The sequence below is a fragment of the Oxyura jamaicensis genome, chromosome 3, assembly GCF_011077185.1.
Source record: "Oxyura jamaicensis isolate SHBP4307 breed ruddy duck chromosome 3, BPBGC_Ojam_1.0, whole genome shotgun sequence".
Classification (NCBI taxonomy): Eukaryota; Metazoa; Chordata; class Aves; order Anseriformes; family Anatidae; genus Oxyura; species Oxyura jamaicensis.
In genome coordinates this window covers 112,905,374-112,925,028 of record NC_048895.1, presented here as the reverse complement: position 1 = coordinate 112,925,028, position 19,655 = coordinate 112,905,374, and the positions used below count along the sequence as shown (strand labels likewise).

Genomic DNA, 19,655 nt, shown 5'->3' with positions numbered 1-19,655 from the left:
CGGCTTCTTAGCGTGGTCACTGGGCTGGTGTGGCTTGGGCATGTGTTAAAAGGAGTGCAGACACTTGTCCGAAATACAAGGAATTTTTATTACCTTCATTGGAATTAATCAAACATTCCTTTAGAAATACTTTTGTTTCTTAATCTTTTTACCTAGTAATTTAGGGGAAATAATTAATTCTTAATAACTTTAACAGTAAATAGTGCATTCCTATGACAGAATCCATATTATTACTAGTAAGCACATAAACTGGTTTTGTTTCGTTCCACTTGAGATCTTGCATAGCTATTGCATGATTAAACAGAAATAATATTTAAAGCCTGGCGGGCCCACACCTGTGTATGAAAGAACTCAGCACTTTGGGGTTCGCTCTTATATTTCTTTTCTCTGTCTGGGTTGCATTTATTTTCCTAGAGTATCAGAGTACAGGTTTCACAAATCACAGCACAGTCCTGAACCTACCACAGGACCGGGCTGCAGCAGTACAAGGCACAGAGTTGCCCTTATTCAACATGGCATTTTAACTAGGATTCTGCAAAAGCAACATTGAAGGGTCATTAAAAAACAAATCGTCCAATAAGCAGATGCCTTTGCTGAGGCAATGCAGGTTCAATTTGAACCCTGCTTGCTGCCCGTAAATCAGGAATCCTGTCTGTTCACATTTGGATATTGGTATATTTGCCTCTTTATTTTTTTCCCTTTCCCTAATGGCACTTGAACAACTTGCTGGCGGGTCAGGTTACAGTCCCATTCAGACACTGGCTTGTTGCATCAGTGGTTCAGTATGAAATGAGGAAAACTGTTGTTTTTCTAAAATGCAACCGGTGAGGTTTAGCTTCTGTCGGGGTGGATGGCAGGAATGTGGCCAGCGCCAGGGCTGGGATCCCAGCGCAGGGCTGCAGGGGCTGCGAAGTGGGAGTTAAGTGAGGTTTCATGCTCCATCACCACTGTGGCACCGTCTGATCTATAGGCAATCTGTGACTTTCAGCACTGAAAGAGCAGCACTCAGAAAGCAGGTCTTGTGATTTCTTTTTATTTTTTCTATTTCCCCCTCTCCCATGCACTTCAGTGATATTGTGCTTCCAGTTCCAATCATTTATCTGTTTTTAGGGTTGTAGAAAGTAGATTTAAAGAATTCTGAGCAGTCAGGTGGGGACAGGTCCCAGGGCATTTGTAACAGAGTCTGATGGGAAGATTGTGGGCAGACAGTGCCTTCAGCTCCCTGAAGGGAGGATGAGGACGGTACCAAATGGTACCAGTCCTTAATTCTCCTCTTCAGGGCTTGCAGGGCAATGGGCTGGACGCTGCCCTTTTGCAAACTCAGGGAGGTGGCAGAAAGCTTCTCACATCACAGCATTGTCATGGGGTGTGAGTATGAAGCCATCAAGCAAATGCTTCAAAGACCAGAATGGGGGGGAAAGTCCCGTAGCGAAGCACACTACGCAGCTTCTGAGAATTCTTTGTTTACTGAGGATGATTTACCCTGGTAGAAGACTCATGGGTAACTTAAAGCCATCATCAATAGTTTCAAGAGATCTTCACGTGGTCTTTTTCAGGCTGATTCATACTGCCAGTGTCTGTTATCTGAGACCATCAGCTGCAGGACAGGTTTGAAACTGAAACCAGGTGGCTGTTACTAAACTGGCGCTATGTGAGTGCCCTCCCATGGGTTGCATGTGTCTTACCTGGGACCAGCAGCACACTAAAGCACGCATCAGTCTGTAGCTGGTGCACACCAACCCACTGAGTGCACCAGGCAAAGTAGGTGCTTGCTTGGAAAAGAGCCTTTAGAAACACTGAAGTAATAGTTTTACTGGGTTAATTGTTCCTTCAGTCCACTGTAACGTAGAATAAAAGCTACGAGAGTCAGTGAATGAGGTGGAGGAGCTGGGATTTCTTCTGCCATTAACACCAGGGTGGAGGCAGTCTGCTCTGTTTTATGCAAATTGATTGCATCCTTGGGGCGACTGGCTGGTTGCCATTGTGAACCTCCATTTGGTAACGTTTGTGTTGCTCCTATTAAAGTATTTTAAAGTATTCTTTTAACTTTTTTTTTTCCCCTTCCCTTTACAATTCAGTTGTCCTACTGACAATACATGTTCAGTTTATTTTTTTTCCCCTTTAGAAATGTGACTCTTGGGGGGAGGGAGGAGAAATGGTTTTAGAGGTTCTCGAGGCCAAAATCTGGTCTCAATTACAGCAGTGTCCATTGGGGTGTAACACCGCTGGATTTGACTTCATTGATTGAACTGGGCAATCCAGATCAAGCCCTGGGCTTTTAAACTTGCCTAAGAAATAGTCAGAGAAGAGGAGGAGGTTGCATTTTTTGTTGTTGTTTTGCTGGGGTTGGGCTTACAACAATAGCGTGTTTACTCATGCAGAAAGTCATCTTGGCTTCGTTAAGATCATAACCAAAGATATTTGCTCTAAGTGTTTACCAAAGATAGCTCCAGACAGCTTGTTTTTTTCATATCGGCAGTAGCACTAATACAGTCGGCAGCCACCAGTGCTAGAGCTGATGACTGGATTTAAATAAGTGTTTTTGCAAAGTGCAGGCACACATGTGACATTTGGGTTTTATAGACTGTATGCTGAGGAGCTGTGAGCCTATGAGCATGCTCTGAGTGCTGCAGCTCAGCTTGGGAAATGGAAAATTGATCTTTTTCTATAGTAAATCTGTGTGCTTCATAATTACTGCCAAAGCAAGAGAAAAACTACTTCCTCAGGGCTATTTATAGGATTTTTCTTCTCTCTTTTGACACTTTTCCACGGAAGGAAGCGAAGTTGCATTGTTGGGGAGCCTATGTCCTCGGTGGGAGAACTGGGTTACGGGGGGTTGTTCAGTCTCTACTTTCAGGTTTATATAATCCACCCAATTTCCGGCTGATTTTTCAAAACTCTTCTCGCCCTCTAAGCTTCTGCAGTCGATCGCAGACAGCAAGGATCAAGAACTGAGCAAATCTTCCACTGACTGTCCATGTGGCAGTAAAACCCAGAGACAAAATAATCTGCAATGCTCATGATTTCCTGCTTCATCGAGGTCTACCTGGCACCGCGATCAGGAAGGAGCTGCTTCTCTATTAGCTCAGACCTCGCCCCGCTGACTTGTTTCAGCCGATCTGCACCCAGGGTTTCTTCGCGTACGCATAATGCTCCGTTGCGAACGAGTATTATGAAAGCTGCACTTTTCTTCACACCCACACAGCCGTAACAAAAATGTTTACAGAAGGAGGACTGCTCTTAGCAATCACTCCAAGATTTTCAAGTGCAAAGTCAAATTCAGTGCGGCTTTTGCTGCTGTTTAACGCTCTGCCAGGCCTTCTCTGGGCTTCCAGGGCTGGAAGTTGGGTGGGCTTTCTCCCGAGCCGTTCAGGGTACTCTTGTGTTTGCATTTTCCCTTATTTTCTAGGGATTCCTTTCGGCAGGAATTGATGTTTTCTCTGCCACAGAGCTCTGGGGTTTCTCAGATGTTCTGGGCTTTTAGCGATTGGAAAGAGGTGCTTTGCCTGCCAGAGCACGTGGTGCTTCACGTGACAGCCCAAAGCCTCTGGCCCGCAGACCCAGGAGCTGCCTGATAGCCTGGCAAACAAGCACAAACCATCCAGTCAGTTCCATCGGGAAGATTTGTCCCGTACATAGGAGGCCAAGGAAAACCTCTCACAAATCCGCTCGTACTTTCTTCCTCACTGGTGTGTGCCAAGTGGCTGTGCCACCCCTTGAGTGCCGAAGCAATGAGGTGACCCTGCCCAGGATCTTGTTGTCTTTGCTTCTGGTATCCTCTTGCATTTACCTCTTAAGTGGAAGTTCTGGAAGCAGGCACCTCCAAGCGACATGCATGGCAGCTTCCTTCCTCTCAGGCTTGGTTTCGTGGTGTAGGAAGCCAAAAGCGAGGTTGGGCCTGTGGGTGAATCCTCTGCTGCAGCAGCACTGCAGGGAACATCCTTTCACCAAACCAAACGGTGCCGTGTGTGACCCAGCTCCGTGACTGCCTTTGGGGTGGCCTTTCACTCTGTATTTCACTGCATTTTACGCCAGGGGGGTGGCAATGCAAATGAGCAGTGATGTTGACCCTTTGGGCTAGCAGACCTCACCTTTGACACCAGTGTGAGGGTGTTTCACTGCTCTCTCCTCACATGTCCGTACAAACCGTGTCTGTTGAGTGGAGGCTGATTTTAGGGCCTTTACTCTAGGATCTGGTAAAACTTGTATCTTCAGTTTCCGCTTTCCCAACAGGCCAAAGATAGTGCTTGAAGCCACAGGGCAAAATTCCCCACCTCAGCCATGACTCTGGCCCTGCCTCAGCATGGAGAAATCACATTTACCCTCCGGCCTCGTGTTCTGTGGCCTTTTCCTCAGTCACTGAACTCTCAGGCATCTTCTGATTTTCAATTCAGCTGAAAATTTTCCTCGGTATTATTTTTTTATTCCATAAGAAGACATGATATAATTTCCCTGGAGCTGTTTCTTGCACTCTAGTTTCAGAGGGGCTCAGGTTCACACCTGAACATCTGGACTGAAAGCTTCCAGCCAAGATAAGCACCCCATTTTCTGAATGAGGTACTCAGTGCCAGCACCGTAAAGAAACAACCAACTAAATATGCAAGACAGTTAGGGAATAATTTATCATTATTATACTTAAATTTAGGTAGAAGTTGCATCACAGGGAGACTGGGTGACTTACCCAAGTCCAACGGGAGATCTGTGTAAGGGCTAGAAGTGGTTAAATGTCTTCACTAACAGTTTATTCTCTTTCTTCTCTTTCTCTCAAATACTTTGCAGTTTAAAATCTCACAGTTTGGGGTTCATGAGGATTTTAAATCAAGTATAAATTAAAAATTTATAATTTATAATCTGGATCAACAGATTATAAATTATAAATTTATCCGTCCAGCTCCATGCTCTGCCTCTGATGGTGCCGTAGGAAATAATGTTTTAAAAAATCACATAAGTCTGTTCACTTTTTTCTCTTCACCCTTCTTGTTGCTCACAAAGGCATTGATGCTTGTTGAATTAGGGATGTTAGGTAGAAAACCAAATCCAGCGTGGGTGTGCAAAGTGAGGAGGGTGCCAGGGTCAGCCAAGGTCTTCTCACACCGTGAGGATTACCCCACAAGAAGTGGCATGAACCTCCAAAAGGCAGCTCCTTTCCTGATGTTTTCCCCATCTTAGACCGAAATCCTGTGAAAACATCCTCTGCTGTGATTTTGCTCAATCCTTACCTGCTTATACAGTTTCCTTCCAGCATTGGAGCTGACCTGAAATCAAAACTTTAAGGGTCTCTGCTTTGGGTTCAGAAACAGAAATTGAAAAGCTTGTGGAGTTTGAACGAGCTTGGATTTGAGATTGTGCTCCTGACACATCATTAATTTTAAGATTGTTTTCCCAGCAAGCGTAGGCTTTCCGTTCCCAGTTGAAGATCATTTACCATTGACTGAATGGTGAATTATAGTAGTGGAATGAGGCAGAGAAATATGTCGATATCAGATATAACAACGAGCAGTCAGTCAGATTTGAACCTGCGCCAATCTATACAACCCTAGCCTTGAAATTGTTAAAACAAAGAAGTTCATTACATTTAATGATCAAGTGTCCTTCAGATTTCTGAGGAGTTTATATTAACCATTTATATTACTCGGCTCTAATGTAAATGGCAAACTCAGGGAAAATCCTCTTAAAATTAAATTGCAAAGTCTTATTTTTTTTTCCCCAATCTATATAGTTATTTTGCTTCAAGGAAGTATCTGCTTTCCAGACATCTCTTCAAACAAATCATGTCTGAAAGAAAAAATAAACAAGGAATAGCTGAAACTACAAGGTTTTGCTGTGTGGAAGAGCAGGGAAAGGAGTTAAAAAAAATAAAATTAAAAAAAAAAAAAGAGTTGAATTTCCTGAAAAAGTGCCTTTGCTTATGCCATGTGGCTATCACATTTCTGTCTGCAAAGCAGGGCCTTAGGACAGTGCTCTGATATTGCAGGTTCTCCAAACTGAGCAGACCTGCTGTGCTTCACTGAAAATATTGGGGAGAATTTGGAGGCATCTGCTAGAGTTTCTGTGAACCAGCTCAGAAATAGTTTTCTGTTTATCAGCCATTGCCAAAAAAAAAACTTTGGGGTTGAAAATTCTTTGTTTTTATCAACATAAAGAAATAAAACTAATAATTAATTGATGAGGAATTTGGTGGTATCTTTATCACTAGATATTAAGTGTGAATGAATGGTTTGGGTATCCCAACACCAGTGAGTAAAATTACCCCTCCTTCTTCCTCACTTGGAGCAATCCACCAGAGAGTTTCAGCAAAAAATAAACTGTATTTATCCTCAAAATAATTTCCTCCGTAGTGAGTTGTAACAAATATGTGAAAAGGCAACATTAGCTTCTGAGAGTTATCCCAAACCATTTGGTTTCATATTGTTCTAATTGAGGTGACTGTAGGTAATTGGGCCAGTATCCAAATATGACATTTTTGGACAGATGCTAATAAGATTAATGACATTTTCCTTCTTGGAGAGCATTTTCAGTACTAAAAACACTTCTGTGTAATGTTTGAACTGGATAACAGCTTGACAGATGTGCCAAGTGCTGACTTTGGAGTCTTCTTGCCTCTAAAGTCCACTTCCTCAGCTCAGCTGCAGCATGCCCCGTGTTTCTCATTTACTGTCAGTTTATCTGTCCGCATCCCTGAGGAATGGGGAGTCCTGGGGTAACGCTCTTTTAGACCTGAACAAGAGATATCAGGAGTTTACAGAACAGCTGCTAGATCTTTCTTAAATTCTGCTCACTGCTCCATTCATTTCCCCCAAAATATCTTCTGGGGAGGGAGAAGCACTGAGCAGATCTTAGTTGTTGAGTCTAGAGGAGCAGGTTGTGCTTCACTGTGTTCTCCTTCCTTATAGCACTGTGTGTGTGTTCAGTAACCTCCTTTCTTTCAATTAGACTGTTGGTGCCCTAAAATTTCTCTTCCTCATTTTTTAATTTCTCTTTCTCTTTTCTTCCAGACCCCAGGCAGGCACAGTCATCCCCGCCGTGGTCCTACGACCAGTCTTACCCATCCTACTTGAGCCAGATGACTTCACCGTCCATTCACTCCACAACTCCCCTGTCCTCCACTCGAGGCACAGGACTTCCAGCCATCACCGATGTGCCCAGACGCCTCTCAGGTAAAGACCGTGTTTCTCCTAAAACATTTATGCAGATAGGTACAGGACTCATAGAGGCTGCCTAAATGGCTGCAGACTCTAATAGGAAGCACAAAGCTCAGCTGGTGATAACAGGGTTACTGCACGGTGGGTGGAGGTCAAAATCCCTTTCTTTTTGGAGTGGAAGAGCTGCTGTTTTGCTTGGAGTGCGTTTCATTTGATTGTCACTAGGTTCATTTCAGATCAGCATATTTTTTTTACTGTGAATATTGCGAACCTGGTTCTATGATCAAATTCTTTTTAACCCCCCATAAGAGGATGTTTGTTTGCGTGTTTTAACATAATTGTGATATTCTTTTTTTTTTTTTTTTTTTTTTTTATGGGTGTTTTACTTCTGTGTTGTGTGTGATGTTAGATAGAGGCCTTTATTTCTTCAATAGTTAAGGCTAAGGTTCATTCTCCCTCATTTTAATCCAGTAACTCAAGAAAGCCTATTTCCTTAGTTAATGAGTACTTAAGATGCCTATCAGAAACTAGCTGAGTCACTTTAGGGTAAAGATTGGACAAATTGTGCTTTGGAATGATGCAGGAGAGAGGAAATATGTTTAGGAATATAGACAAGACAGCAGCTAGGAACTGAGACTTTTTTTTTTTAATCAAACAAATGTACATTTACATACAGTGCAATTCATCTGTAGTGGTCTCAGTGATAAAACCATCTGTGTGAAGTAATCTGATTGCCCCAAAGTAAGATAGAGCCTGTCATGGCACACAGTCACCTTCTATAGCTTGCCAAAAATGAGGAACCTTAGGCGAGGGTGGCTCAGTATGAAAATTCCAACCTTGCAAGTGTAGAAATATTAGCAGCGTATGCCAAAAAGCATGTGTAATGTAAAGAAAGCCTTTATGATTCATTAATGAAAACCAAAGAATCAGTCTTATTACATCTATTTTTTCCATGTTTGCAAGATATTATTATAATTTTGGATTCTGCTGCCATACACCTGTTTGACTTGCAGCCAGGTGAATTTCTTGCTGTCGTGTTTTCCCCTTGCACCAAGCTCGTAGTGCTGGAAATGTTGATCACTCCACTGAGCTGCATCACTGACAAGCTGAACTTCAGCCAGCAGGCATGTAGGATTTGATTAGTTTAGACTCCTTGATTTCTTTCATCTTGGAAGAGGGAAGCTTTGTTTCTCAAACAAACAGCTGCAAAAGCCTCTGTGGTCCTAGCATGCTCTGCATTTTCAGAGATGCCAAACATCTCCATGTGGGCCAAGGGTTGTAGGGTAGTGGAGCAGGTTCCTGTGGGCTCTCCATGCAATGCGCTGACTTGGTTTAGAAAACTAGATTGGCTTGATGCTGAGGAAATGCTTTGTTTGGCCCGAAACAAGTTCCCTTTGAGTCGGAGTCTCCTGATGGTCTGTGTTGTTGAATCAGTTATTTTTGCAATTGTGCCTCCGGCAATACCTCCAGGAGAGGCTCGGCTGGGACCGTGGCAGCTGCGCCGCGCGTACTTGCCCTGCAGCCCTTGCTTGTCTGTGTGTATTCAGACATGAGTGCCTGGCATGTGGGCACAGGCAGAATGACTAAACGACCTGGCTGTGTACATTATGTGGCCGCGGCCTGAACTTTTCTGTTGTACTCCACAGTCGGTTGCCATCGCTCTTCTTGCCATTCATCTTCTGGGGGATCGACCAACATCTCCATGAGGCTCTCACCTTCTCCCAACACGGGGATCTTGCTTCCAGTTAGATTCAGAATTGAGAAAGGGGGCTTTGATCTTCCACTCAAGTTCCAGAGGTTGTCTGCAGTGTTTGCTGACGTTCGGAATTACAGAATGGCGTTCCTGGCTGAGCCCTGGCTCTCAGGCATCAAGGAGATGTGTTGCAGCCCCAATTGCAAACACTGCAGTTCTTCTCCAGGGTTTCTGCCTAGGAGAAAATTTCTGTGTACTGCCTCAAGATGGGAGGGCAGGATCTGTTCCCTTTTGTGTATAAAGTAGAGAGAGAAATGCAGGTTTAAAGGTGCCCATTACAGCAACTAGTTTATCCTTCACGTTCTGAGAGAAAGGAGCCTCTACTCGGTTACTTAACACATCTTTCAGAAGAGAACAGAGCCTTGATGAGGAAAAATAACTACTAAAGAACTCTAAAAATACTAGAAAACTTCAGGCATCCTCAGTGCATAAGGGAGGAATTAGTGTTTTACAAGGCCTTGAATAAAAACAAACTTTGCTTCCCAATACGGTGGCAGAAATCTGATTATCGAGGCTGTTAAAAATATACAAGGTAATTTTAATGAATGCCATATTTACTGCCTGTTGCTTAACATCATACAGGAGGAAAAATGGGTAAAGCTTCCCCCTTAGGCCTTGGATGTCACACCTACAGGCACAGGACTTCCTACCTGCCCCAGCTTCGCATCACCCAGCCTTTCTACGAGCCACTGTGGCTTTGCCTAGACCACTGCTTAGGCTGTGCTCACCCAGGTGTTGAAAACATGCCACCTAAAAAACCCAGGCAGTTTACAACCCAGTGGTTCTTGCTTGTATGGTCAGTGGCAGCCCTCAAGAGCTATTTTTGATGATACTGCCACGACTGGAAAACACATCCATCCCTTGACCAAAACGGCTGTGTTCTTCCCCATCCAGGGATGGGTGCCTCCCTCGGTGATGAGGACACCTCTGTTTCGACCACAGCTGTGGTCGTTGTGTTGAGCATCAAAATTGATTCGGGGCTTCGGGAAGGGAGCTGACAGGGGATTGCCAATCCATTCATACATTTCTCAGTCCCATGGGAGAGGGGAAAAGGGCAGCAGGCTGCAATCCCGAGGCGTTATTCGGGCAGGCTGGTGTAATGTGGCTGAACGGGTTGTGCCAGTGTCTAGACGCATACCTGCTGGCTTTGCACAGCTGAAATGTCTGCTTGCATGCTGCAGGCACGTGCAAATGAGCGCTCATGGCAGCGTAGGTGTGAAACTTCAAATATTCATCTTCTATTCTGCAAATGGGGACCGGTGCTGAATCTGCAACTAATTAATGATATTTCACACATCTTTGGGCAGTATTCAACAGCAATAGCCGAAAAGCAGAAAAAAATACCCAAAGACTAGCTGGAAAAATTCTTGAAACCTTTGGACCGATGATCTCTCTGGTATATGTCTCATGTTCCTATCAAGAATAAATTAAAAATAAGCCCACGAGACCATACAATTGACTTACCTTATTGCATCAACTCAATTATAAAAAGAGCAGGATTCCCCGTATTTTATTAAAATACCTGTCTGCTTAGACTTCCCCAAAAGACAATGAAAGTTGGTGGCCTAGCAGATTAATATTCTTAATTAAATAATATTGTAGTGGAAACCATGGGAATATGTGAACATGGTCATTTTAGAGAGAGTTTTGCCTGGGGGCTGTAGTCTTATTGCGTGATTCATAGTGAAGGCACTCAGTTTTTTGTGTCCTATGCATAACCAAACTGTATGTGGGATGGGGAGCATAAGTGTCTATTATGTAATTAATGTATATGATTCATATAAATACACATCAGAGCCATTTTACATAAAGCTTTGGGACTGATCCAGCAAGTCTTTGGCGCATGCAGGGTTCAGAGCAAGGAGTACAGGTTGCATTGTTCCTGCAGTCACAAGAGAGTTGCTTTGCAGTGGCTGAAGGACGTACGGGTTTCCTCTGAGTTTAGATGCCCACAGGGTACCTGAGACAGTCACCTTGAGCTTCGAGTCAGTGGGGACAAGGCAGCCTTTGGAGCACTCAATTCACTTGACCAGTCTGCAGATGAGCTGTACTGATCCCTGGTGGGGCCTTGCAGGAGCCTGTTTCTGTCCATGGCTCTGAAGTGAGGCTAGGTGAGCAGCTCAGGCACAGGCATGTCTGATCTGATAGTCTGCATTTGGTGAAGTGAATCCCAAAGAGATGATTTAGCTGTCCAACAAACATACCCATGTCACTGGTACACTTCAGTCCTGGTTTAACCCAGCTGGGGTCTGCCTCACCTTGGCCTCTATCAGGACTTGAGCTTGAATTTTTGTGTTGAGAATATTCCTGAGAAGGGAGGCAGGGAGACTTCTATACTGGTTCTGCTTATGCTTCTGCCTAAATGCAAACTCTTGCTTTTTTTCTCCACCTTTAAGAGACACGTGGAGGGTCAAGGTCTTCAGCTGCTGGAGGACTTGCACAGTAACATTAATACACCCAGTGCTGGCTGTGAAGGAGCCTACTCTAAGCAACAGCATTTGAAAAATGCCTATATGACAAAAGAAAGTTAAAAGTGATGCTAGATACCAGTACAAATCACCAGACCTTCCTTTTCCAGCCCCAGGGTGACCGTCTTCACAGACAGCTGGATTCATGTAGCTGGGCCACGTTGCTGTGAGTGGCACAAGCTGGGGATGTTGGCTTTGTGCCTCCGTGCTCTTCCCATGCACTGGAGTCCCCGCAGTGTGCTGGGTGAACTTTTACATCTTTACATTTACCGTGTCATTGAACTGGGACATGCCGAGACAGGCGGGGGACACACTGGGCTGAGTCTGTGACCAGAAGTCTGCAGACCCAGACCCGTGAAATAAAATGACCATAAAGGAATCTCTTTACTAATAAATTAAGTGGTGGCAGGGCCTGGGCTGCTTAATTGTTAGTGGGGTTTGTTCAGAGCTGGTTTGGCCAGCATGCTCCCAGGCAGGTCCCCTGTGGGAAATGAGCACAGTCCTGAACCTACTCCTGATGGGCAGCACGTAGGCAGCTACCCTGTTGTGGAAGCTAAAAGGATTTAGTATTACAGCTGTGGCCAGACCATACAGGATCTAGAGCCAGAGAAAGGCTCCAGCCTTGGGCTGTTTGCTAGCTTCAGTGTAGCCAAACTTTCCCATCAATTCGTCTCACTCTCTAGATATCACAGCATCATTTTGGACCATCCCGGACCTTAATCCGATACTGAATTTAAGAAATGTTCCAGTTCTCCCAGCTCATTGAGGGCTGGCAAGTATAAATTCAACCCTGCAAATTCTGGCCATGCTCTAATCAGTGACAGTACCACTCTTTTACACAATTTAACATTCATTCTTGTAAGGCTACAGATCATAAAACAGAGGAGAACACGTCTCAGGGAGGCAGCTGCAGCTGAACCTCTGGGTTGGGCATTCATTCCTTAATGAGGAAGTGGCTCACAGGGTTGTGCTGGCTTCTTTTGAGGTCCTCTACTGGTCGTCATCTTGGGTTTCTAACCCTGAATTCAGTTTGCCTTGGATTTTACTTAATGTCATGTGCATGCATGATCTTTGTAATAAGGATTTTCCTTTTTTTTTTATTTTTTTGGATTTGGTCTTTGAAAAATATTAACTTGAAGAAAGGGAAGTCGTCTGTCTTCCTCTAGGGAGCTCAGAAAACTTTACAACCACTAACTGAATAAAAGCTGTGGTCCCATGAAGTAGCTACTCCTGAATCCCTTAATTCCTACTAACTTCATTAGATGTACTCAGCACATTTCGGGACTGGAGCCTTCATAAGAAAAGACATTAGAGCTGTCTTCACAATACAATTCTCTTTTCTCCCTAAGTTCACTGGGGAGCAGAGAAACAGTTAATCCCGTAGCCATTGCCAGCAAGGCGTTTGTGTTAGCAGCTCCTGAAATGAATGGGCAGTTCACGCTTCAGCAATATTGTCTCAGGCTCTTGGCAAACCCAAGAAGCCAGCTCCATTTCTGGTGCGCTCACACTCCACTGTGATGTTTTTCTTGGTGACTATAACAATTTTTACTCTGTCTTTTTTTTTTTTTTTTTTTAATGGAAGCAGAGAGACTCAAGGTTGTCTCTGTCTCCATTTCTCCCAGCTCCTTTTCCATGCTTCCACTGCGAGGAAACGGTGATTTAGGGCAAAGCAAGAACTCGGGAGAGCTGGGGAGGTTCTGTTCTTTCCAGAAACAACCCGCTCATTTTGCTACCCTACCTCAACTTGTAGCTTCTCTTCTTCTATTTTTTTTTTCTTTATTTTTTTTCAGCGGTACTGTTTATTTTGTTTACCGCAGCTTTTCCATTTTTAGTCTCTTGCCCACTCGGTGCCACCTGGGAATCTCAGCACCTTGGCACTCGTCTGTGGGGTTTCAGTAGCAGCGTCTCTCCTGGGTGGAATCGCTCATTGGAGCGGTTGTCCAGAAGATACGTTGCATGCTCCCTACCTCAAGGATGAGGGCCAAATTCTTCTCGTGTGGGTGGCCTCAAATTAGGCACCTATACCCACATTTAGGTGGTAAAACAAGCGGGCCGATTTTCAGACGGCTGAGTATTATAATGCGCGTCTTTAAGCCCTTTTCATTTACTTAAAACTGCTGTCGGGAGAGGAAATAAACAGGAGAAATGAAGGCAGAGGGAGGGAGTTTTATTCCTGAAATAAGGGACCTTTAAAATACCAAAAAGAAGCAAGTGGAATGTTTTTAAATGGAATAAATTTGTTGCTGATACAGGCAGGAAATAGCACACTCAAATATATGTGGATGTATAGATATATTTTTATCTGAGCTTTTTTTTTTTTGCAATGTGTTTTATATTTAGGACACATATCAAGATTTGCATCTGTTTCCAGAACTTGCTGCTAACAGTTAGTAATGATGCCAAAACATACTTTAGTTCCAGCTTGAGACCAAATGATATTCAGGGCTTTTTTTATTACTAATTTAGGGTCTGATATTAATTAAGGAAATTTTCCATAAGTGCCAGGCCTTTTCTGAAGAACTCATTAAAATTATATTAACTTAAACCGGAATCACAGTCTGAGCATGTTGTGTAATGATTATTCTTACTGACTCTGCTGGGTTTTGTAAACAGAATGCTAATTGTTAATGGAGCAATCGGGCGCTTGATTCCAGACTTTCAAAGGGCCAGATCCTGACTCATTACCTATAGGTGTGCTCCCAATAAGGTCAATAAACCCCTAGCAGAAGGCTGTGAGATCGAGCTCTTTGCTTCGTCTTTGTGCAAAGGCATGTGGTGATTTCTCCATTCTCTTGGTGGGATTGCTGCTGGTTTTTGACCTGTGGGGCTGGCTGATTCATGCACCCATGTGGTGTCTCTCCCACCTTTGTCACCAGCACCATATTTAAAGACTTACTGAGGCCGTGTGAGGCATCTCGTGTCCTACGCACCTCCCAGGACCATCTCTATCAACCACAATTAGAAGCAAATAGACTATTAATATTCTGTAGAGCTTTTTCCTTCCTCAAAGTCATGTACATCCTCCAGGTCTGATCCTGTAAAGCGCTGAGTAACTTCCCGTGAAGTCAGTGAAGCAAGAAGGACACTGTGCATGGCTCACACAGCCAGTAGGATTTCATTGGAAGGAGCCAGTGGTGTTGACTGATGCCCTACCACGTGTGTATGCAGAGAGGGAATTCAACCCCATATGTGAAACTCTGTTACATGTGTAAAATCAGATAAGAATGGTCAGGATCACTTATTTTGCCCTTAATTCTCTGTGGCCTTGAGTTGCATTGGATTTTGTTCAATTAATTGAACAAGTTGAGTTATTGAAATGGTTCCATAAAATATGGGCAGGGAAGAATTTGGTCCTTCTGTCTGTGACTGGGGTTGGTACAGGAGAGGCAGAAAAGTACATCATATCATCCAGAAGCTGTGCAGCAAAAAAGAGCCTTTTTGCAAACCTTACACCTAAAAGTACAATTCAAGAGGCAAAGACTGCTACTGCTAGAAATAGCTGAAGCTGCCTTGTGTTCGGCTGAAATTTCCTGGCATTTATGGCCATGAAGAATTTGGCCAGCTCTGGGTCAGAGAGGGAACACTGGAGCCCTGCAGAGCCTCACAACACCTTTCTGAAGTGGTTTAGTAGTAGTTGGTGGCCCTACATTGCAGCTCTCCAAATCTCCTCCTTCACTCTTGGTGGGTGTTTCAGCAGAAAAGGAAAACTGGTGTCATCCAATTTGGTTGTGAGATTAAAAAGAGCGTTGACACCGGTGATACTGGGCTATACCGGTGACAGAAGGAAAAGGTAAGAGCCATACAAGTGGTTCAGGCTTTCTCTGGCTGTTCAAAAAAAACTGTAGGCAGTGACGAAGAGGAAGATGAATGAGATAAAATGAAGGCGTGTGCCTTCAAGTGGCTCCTAAAGGATGTTATTAAGGGAGAAGGAACTGTTTCAAATGCATAAGGGCAGGGTATTTGGGGACATGAATCTAGAAATCTCTTCATATTTGCTTTCAGACTGACTCAAAAAGAGCGAGGGGAAGGATCAAAGCAGGCAATGCCTGGGACAGGTTCTTCATGTCCACAGAAGTGGTGTGTGGGTAGTGGAGGGTCCCAGCAAGCACCACTGGCTGGAAGCAGGCATCCACACGTGCCCTGATGCAAGCTGCTGCCCAAAACTGATGTGGAGGACAATGCACGCGGTGCTTCAGCATCCCAGGAAGGCTGAGACAGGGCTGTGTCCTCCACCTTGCAAGGCTTTGGGGAGAGAAAGGACTTTTAGCAATGGTGGAGCCTTGTATGTGAAGCTCAGGGGAAAAGTATTTGCTGTAAGGGGCTTTGCACAGATATATTGGTTCAGAAGTTATTAATACGGAGAAGCCCATGTGATCATCTGCTTTGAACCCAGCTGCCAGATTTCCTCAAATTAGCTCTCATTTGAACTCAGGAGTAACCTCTTTGGGAAAACAACAACAACAACAACAACAAAAAAAAAAACACCTCAGTTGGTCCTCATTTAAAAATTTCCAGGGAAGCAAAATCCACCACAACCTTCGGTTGCAGACGTTAATTAAGTTCACTTTGGAAATGTGGGTCTCATTACTAGTCTGAATTTGTCTAACTTTAGTTTCCACTCATTTGAACTTGCTACAACTTTGCCTGCCAGCCTGCAGTGCCGTTTCTCGGTTCTGTGCCTCGAGCGGTTTCCCTTAGGTCTTGTTGTGGCAGTGACCGACCTAGAAAGGAGGTGGGTGAGCAAGGAGGTGTTTGCGGTGGGTCTCGGGGATGCTGGATGTTGTGGGATGCAGAACTGATTTGACTTGTGAGGACAATGGAGGGGTGAAAAGTATTTTGGTGATTTTTGTTTGCTGTAGACTCGCTTCACCATATCAAATAGGGGAAGTTCCCTTCCCTAGTCAGCCAGACTTCTCCTACGGTATCTGATGAACTGGAGCTGGTTTGGGTTGAATGACTGATGTGAAGCTGCTTTTCCAACCCACCAGAAAAAAAAAAAATGGGAAGGCATTTTTCACTGAATTTGTGGGCTTTTGCAGTTCCTTTAGGAATTCTTTAACCTTTCATTAAGAGAAACACAGTTATCAGCACTGGGGCTTTTCCCTACAGTTTTAGTTACGATTTGTTCTGTCAATGGCAAAGAAGAAACTTCATCTCAGAGTCCCGTGGTCCTTCATGTAACAGATATATGGCCAAGCAGCCTCTTGGCTGTCCACTTTCATGGTCATCCCACGGGCAGTTTTACGAGAAGAGAGTTGAAACTGCGTTAAACCCTTGAGATTATTCAGACCAGGCAAAGCACTCATTCCTGAAGAAGCTTAGTTCTGGTAAAAGAGGTACCGTGCGCATTATGCAGGGGTTTTGTGACCTTTTAGAGATGCTCGTGGAAGAGGAGAGGGGTTGGTGTACTGCTTCATCACCCCAGCCTGGGCCACATCACCTCCAGGCCTCCTGGCTGTTTTTCCCAAAGGTCTCTAACCACCCACTTGACCTTTTATCCTGTGGTGGCCGTTAATGCTTACCATAATATGGTATTTTGTCATACCGTATGGATACCCAGCTGAGTGTGGAAGGTCAGAAAAGGTCTCCTGGGGCTCTTGTGAAAAAGAGAAGCAACTGTGCTGAGAAAAGGGAGCACCGCTGGAGAGAAAGAGACAGGCAGATTTAAGACAAGGGGCGATTCTGAAAACGGAGAGGTTGATCTTTCTGCCTGTTAACATCACTTTTCTCTGGAATTTGCATGAGGTTTTGCCCTCATATACCAGAGTTTGGCTACTACAGGTGGTGCAGCTCAGTGATCAAAGTAATGGTTATATTTGTGAGCAGCCAATGGGCCTGTGCTGGAATCACCTCTGACCATGCAACACGCAGTGGCTGTTGATATTTGTTTGTGTTTCGGTAGTGTTGGAAAGTCTGAGCTGCAAACCATGAGCCCGTAGAGCTAAGCACTATAGAATTATAGAAAGGCAGGGAAAAAATGAGAGATTGGCCCTGTTCTCTCTGAGTTCACACTCCAAAGCACAATGAAACCGGTTACAAGATGTGTTGTACAAAAGAATACAAGAGGGAATTAAGGAAACGTGAATTGAGCCAGTGATGGTTGTTCAGCATGATAGCAGTGGCTGCAGCCTCAGTAGAGCTGAGTTTCCGTAAGCATCAGTCAGAAGGGAATGCAAGGGTGTGGTTTGAAGGATGATAATGAGATAGCTCTGTGGCTATTCACCTCCTCCCTGGCTTCATGGACAGCATGAAAATATGCACTAAGCTGTTCGTTGCAGCTTGTGATGAGAGGCAAGCAGTGTTGGTCAGCATCCTCATTCATCATCAGCCCCACCAGCTTAGCCCCAGGACCCGTCTGCTTTCTCAGAGTGGCCAAAAGTGGTTGCTCAGTTCCCAGAGTGTGCAAATCCAGAATGTATATTTCCCCAAGCTGTAGGGTTTTCCAGAGCTGGAGGTTTGTATCTGGATTGTTGTATTTAGTAGCTGTTGAGAGATCTCTCTGAATCTACTTAGGATGGGAGGAAACCCAACGGGGCTCCTAGATCAGTTCTATCTCCTGTAGGTCTATAGGCTTGTAGTCTCTATGGACTGACGTCGACTGTGTGACATGATACGTGTCCCTCTGTGCAGAAATAGGATCGAACATCTGTAGGTCATTCCTGTTAAGTGTAGCCAGCTAGTTAAGTGTATCGCTGCCATTCAAAACAAAAATAAAACCATGTCCCGCAGAAAGAAAAATCCCAGCCAAAAAACTTCATTGAAGCTGAAAAAAATAATTTTGATACAGCTAAAAGATAAACTTAAAAACAGAGAAGGTCAGAACTAACATTGCAAAAAATATTAGAATAAAATGCTTCAGAAGTGATGGGGATTGATGAATACATTCAAAACACCCCCGAGCTCGTTAACTAGATTGCTGGCCATAAAGTGGGAGTCATCACTGCAGGACGGTTTCTGACTGACAAGGACACGTAGAGCTGCAAACAGCCTGTCAGGGGAACACATAGAGCAGAGACCTCTGTGACAAGGAGCATAAACATTTAGGTGCCCTTTAGGGCGCAGATAGCAAAGGCTGGGATCTAGACTCGGGACTGAGGACTGAAAATGAGACCTTCTGCAGAAGGTGACTGGTTTACCAAATAGGAAAGGAAGCAAGTGCCTCCAAAACACCAGGAGGGCTGCTGACCCAGAATCTGTGCAACATAAGCCTGAGATGAAATGGCTCATTGGAAGAAGCGTCTCGCACAAGCTCCGCAGAGGAAGTCCCCGGGAACTGTGATGTGGATACTGGCAGGTCTGGAGGAGCCACAGAGGAATCCTGGCAATGGGAAAAAGGCACCTCTCTTCCCCCTTTCTTCCCTCTTCCTCTCTCAAATATCTCTCTTGAAAGGGATTTTTTGTTTGTTTTTGTTTTCATTTTGATTCCTGCTAAAAGCCAACCCGTGATTATTTTTATGGGTGAAAAGGAGCGCAGGGGAGGATCTAAGTACCACCGGAGCCTAATTAGGAGCCCCATCATATTAGATTCCAAAATTAGATAGGAAGCTGGGCTTAAGGGTAGTCCAAACCCAACCAATTCCTACTTTGGCCTGGCCAACGTAGGTGGGCCAGACTGGCTTGGAGCTGTTTTGAAGAAAGGCTCCTTGCCCATGGAGGAACCATTCCAGCTGCCGTGGAGCCGGCGCCCAGTGCCTGGTTCTCAGCCGGGCCAGCCTCTGCTTCTCTGCGGCCATGCGGGTGAGCCCGAGGGGCATTCAGGCTCCAGCAGTTAAAGATGGCAATGCAGGCTGGCCTCGTATGCCTCCTTGTTTTAGTTATCTGGACTGCCTGTAAAAAGTTTATTTATTTATTAGCTAATTCTCCTCACTCCGACTTGTCTATTTTGTGCATCTTCACCTGTTAAAGAGCTTGTCAGAAATATGTCTAATGAGGTTTACCTTTAATCTTTGTACCTTTGCAGAGTCTTCCAACAAATGATTTCATAGTGTTTTCCAAACCATGTTACTCACCTTTGCCGCTTGGCTAATAAGAAGTATTAAATATTCACCTTAGCCAGGAAAATCAAATGTTATGCCCATGATCGCAAAACAAATCAGTATCGGGAGCCAGAAAACAAGACATCACTTTTAACGGTGTTAATGGATAAGTGGGCTTTCTCAATTTCTAAATAACTTCTTTTCTTTTCTTTTCTTTTCTTTTCTTTTCTTTTCTTTTCTTTTCTTTTCTTTTCTTTTCTTTTCTTTTCTTTTCTTTTCTTTTCTTTTCTTTTCTTTTCTTTTCTTTTCTTTTCTC

At 44.2% G+C, this 19,655-nt stretch overlaps 1 protein-coding gene across 3 annotated transcripts in view; it reads left to right on the top strand.

The window, feature by feature from the left end:
• Nucleotides 1–19,655, top strand: part of RUNX2 (RUNX family transcription factor 2) — a 148,618-nt gene that overhangs the window by 49,030 nt on the left and 79,933 nt on the right. For all 3 annotated transcript variants that reach the window (XM_035321097.1, XM_035321096.1, XM_035321098.1), the window contains one exon: nt 6,996–7,157. In XM_035321097.1, the coding sequence (XP_035176988.1) occupies nt 6,996–7,157 (162 nt within the window). The remainder of the gene's footprint in view (nt 1–6,995; nt 7,158–19,655) is intronic.